Source organism: Rosa chinensis, chromosome 7 (assembly GCF_002994745.2).
Source record: "Rosa chinensis cultivar Old Blush chromosome 7, RchiOBHm-V2, whole genome shotgun sequence".
Taxonomy (NCBI): domain Eukaryota; kingdom Viridiplantae; phylum Streptophyta; class Magnoliopsida; order Rosales; family Rosaceae; genus Rosa; species Rosa chinensis.
The window spans coordinates 11,845,885-11,849,136 of record NC_037094.1 but is presented as its reverse complement, the minus strand read 5'-3'; the positions used below and the strand labels follow the sequence as shown (position 1 = coordinate 11,849,136).

The 3,252-nt window shown below is 39.9% G+C and overlaps 1 protein-coding gene across 1 annotated transcript; it reads right to left on the bottom strand.

The window, feature by feature from the left end:
- Positions 1-309: 309 nt before the first annotated feature.
- Positions 310-1,446, bottom strand: LOC112180164. Its single transcript, XM_024318670.2, has one exon. It carries the CDS (start codon positions 1,243-1,245, stop codon positions 325-327), a length of 921 nt encoding a protein of 306 aa, XP_024174438.1. The 5' UTR covers positions 1,246-1,446; the 3' UTR covers positions 310-324.
- Between the last annotated feature and the right edge of the window lie 1,806 nt (positions 1,447-3,252).

Here is a 3,252-nt window from a genome sequence, read left to right as displayed (position 1 = left end):
ATTTTTTTTGTTTCCTTAAACAATTCATTATTTGTTAATCGAACTAACAATTAATTATTTATTAATCAAAACTCAATATTTATTTACTGTTGGATCAAACAATTTAAAAAGAAGAATTTAAAGAGTAAAAATTGACATAATATATATAATATATTCCACTAATAATTTACACAAAATGAAGAAACCAATTCTTTTGAGTTGATTAACCCAAACTATTAACTAATTAAAATTGTCTCCAAAATCACCCTAATGAAATTGAAATCCCAATAGAAACTCGCAAAGCCAAAAAGAGCTGAAAATAGTCATACATTTTTTTTTTTTTTTTCAGAACGGATGCAAATTCCTACTAAGCCCATTCACATTAGAGAAAAACCCCACCAGGTCCTGCCTGTATGGCAGAAACGACCGCCGTTTATCCCCATCAGCCACTGCTTTGCTGCTCTTCCCTTTCCGCGCGACTACGACGTTACTGCCCTCCTTCTCTGCGGTCTTGGTCGTCGTCGTCGGAGCAAAAAAGACGAGAGTGTCCTTGCCGCCGTCGCTACTGCTCCGAGAAAGAAGGTCCCGAAACTTCCACCGCTTCGACGACCCGGTCGAGCTGCTCTTATCGCAACCGCCGCCGCCGCCGCTTCTTCTGGAAGCCTTGGGCGGGGCCCACACGCAGTAAGTGCCAGGTGGCAAGTTCTCCAGGTCGTCGGCCTCGGAAGACGAGCAGGACGCGGCCTCGCGCTCCTCCTCGATCATGAGCATTCGTAGCGGCTGACGGCGCGGCTTCGTAACCGTCGAGGCTAACATCTCGGAATCTGTATTCACGGCATGAGAAGAGTCGGATTCAAGGTCGTCGTCGTTTTGGAGAAGCAAGCTCTGGTCGAAGACCGGGTATACCGGCCTGATCTGGCCGTTATAAAAAACCTCCTCCGCCGCAATCGGCGACGTCGGCGCCTCTCCCTCTCTGCACACAAAAGCGAACTCAAACTCCTCCTCCTCTTCTTCCTCATCGGCCGCCTCCTTTACGTGGTCGTTTTCAGCCTCTTGTTGAGCTTCCAACCGCGGCGGTGAGAATTGCGCGTCGTTGTTGTTATCATACAGATCATCAATGTCTTCCAAACCTGCCTCATCGAGTTCTTGACGAAACTCGCTGACGACGCGGGCGGCGATCTGAGCGAGGCTGTCGGAGGAAGAGTAGGCGTTGAAGCTGGGAGAGAGCGAGGTTAACGAACTCGCAGCGGCGCTACTGGTCTGCATTCTGAGGTCTCTACCTTCTTCTTCTTCTTCTTCTTCTTCTTCCTCTTCCTATATATGCAGCTTTTTTAGGAAGAAGATATGAAATTGAGAGAGAGAAAAAGAGAGAGAGAGAGAGAGAGAGAGTGAGAAGCGGAGTTGGGTGGAAATGACACAAAAGTATGGGGGTGGGGCTTTTTGGCTCTTCGTATTGGATTTGGGGCTCCTATATATAACAAAAATATAAAATTGCCAATAAAAAAGAATAGTGCCAGTGGTTGTGGAATTTGGGCTCCAATTTATTTCTTGGAATTCTGGCCAAAATTAATAAAATAAAATATTCGCTTTCAAATTTGCATGTACGCGCTTTCTACGGTGGGATGCGCGCGCCAAAACAAACAACGGCTCCACCATTTTGTTCATATTTCCGTTTTTTTTTAGAATATATTTATTCAATACTAATTATTATGACGTCATTACCCAGCCCCTAGGTGGTCTAATGACGTACGTAGAAACAGGTAAATTCGGTGACAAAAAATCTAAATTCACATAGACAGCCATTTTTGTATTTTTTATATATTTTATTTTATAATTGTTACGTATACTCAATTTATAAAATATTGAGTAACGGAAACAAGAATTTTTACAATTATAGAATTTCTTAACGTCTACTTGTATAATTACCTTTTACGGTCATTGTGTAAATAAGGTATGGGCAAGATAGGAAGGGCGGTGGTTAGCCAGGGCTACCTTTGATGATATCAATATCATGCGAAATTAAGGAAACCTGTTTTGTGTTCTTTCTAAAGAAGAAAATAAATTGGTGCACCAAATCTGTAGATGGAGAGAGAGCTACTAATTGACATGTGTTAATCAGGCGGACCTCCCACTCATCTGATCGAGTTATAATTATCTGCCGCGAAAGAGGTTGTTTGGCACAGCTGAGAAAACAACATAAAATTTGCTGGCCGGTTAGTTTGTTGAAATTGAGAGTTTTCTACGTATGAATCTTCTTATATACGTATCTCACAATATAACGTGGTTTTTAATAAGCAATGAGTTAATTAGTTTAGAAGTTCTTAATCCCGATTAACTGGGTTAAGTATCTGTGTGTGAACAAGTGAATACATATATGAGGGCGACGCGCGCCTGTGGTTCTTAATCATCAGAACAAATTAGCGACTTGACTTGTCTAAACCAATTAAGTTAATTGATATTTAATTTGCTGCAGTACTATTAATACTCTACTTCTTCTAGAAAGAAACAGATATCTGGAAATATCTGCAGATGGCAAGACCCTTGATTTGGAAAGGTGTCCAACCCCTTCGAACACGACAATCTTTCTAGTTCGTAAAAATATAAGGTACAATATCACCTAAACCCTAAATACAACCTGACATATTATTATTATAATTGTACAATCCTTTGATGATGATTTAATAAGCTAAATAGAATGAATGTTAATTCCTTTCTTCTGTGTCTTTGATGTAAGTACCTACCAATGAGGATCTGGCCAAACATGGACGGATCTAATCAATTCTTACTTTCTTTTTGGTTACTATGAAATTATTAATCCTAACAAATATACTTGCTAGCTAGTTTTTGGTCATTCATTGTGAATGATGTTTAGGTTTTGTCCAGTATTCTTCCTGACAGTAAGTTGTTACATATTCATGCATGATGCATTTCTTGCTGGCTACTACTTAATTTACCTTTAATTAATTACATATTTCTATGCAATTGCCCGCAAGCAATGTAAACGCTAGCTAGGTAACACGTTTAGTATTTTCTTTATAGATATTTATAGGGACTTACCAATTCAATGACTTTGGCAGTACTGGACGATCTCAAAATGGGTACTATTGGGTCAGGTGAATCCAATAATTCAATAATATACGCCCGTTCGTTATATGATTCACTCTTGGTGTAAATAGTTAGGTTGATAATTACCAAGCATAATAAGTACGTAGTGCATGCACAAATTAATAAGAGCTAGCTAGCCTTTGGAAGCAAGTAAAGTACAATACCCCA

Excerpts from the sequence above, each read along its gene's own strand:
- LOC112180164 (XM_024318670.2), bottom strand. The coding sequence starts at position 1,245 with ATGCAGACCAGTAGCGCCGCTGCGAGTTCGTTAACCTCGCTCTCTCCC.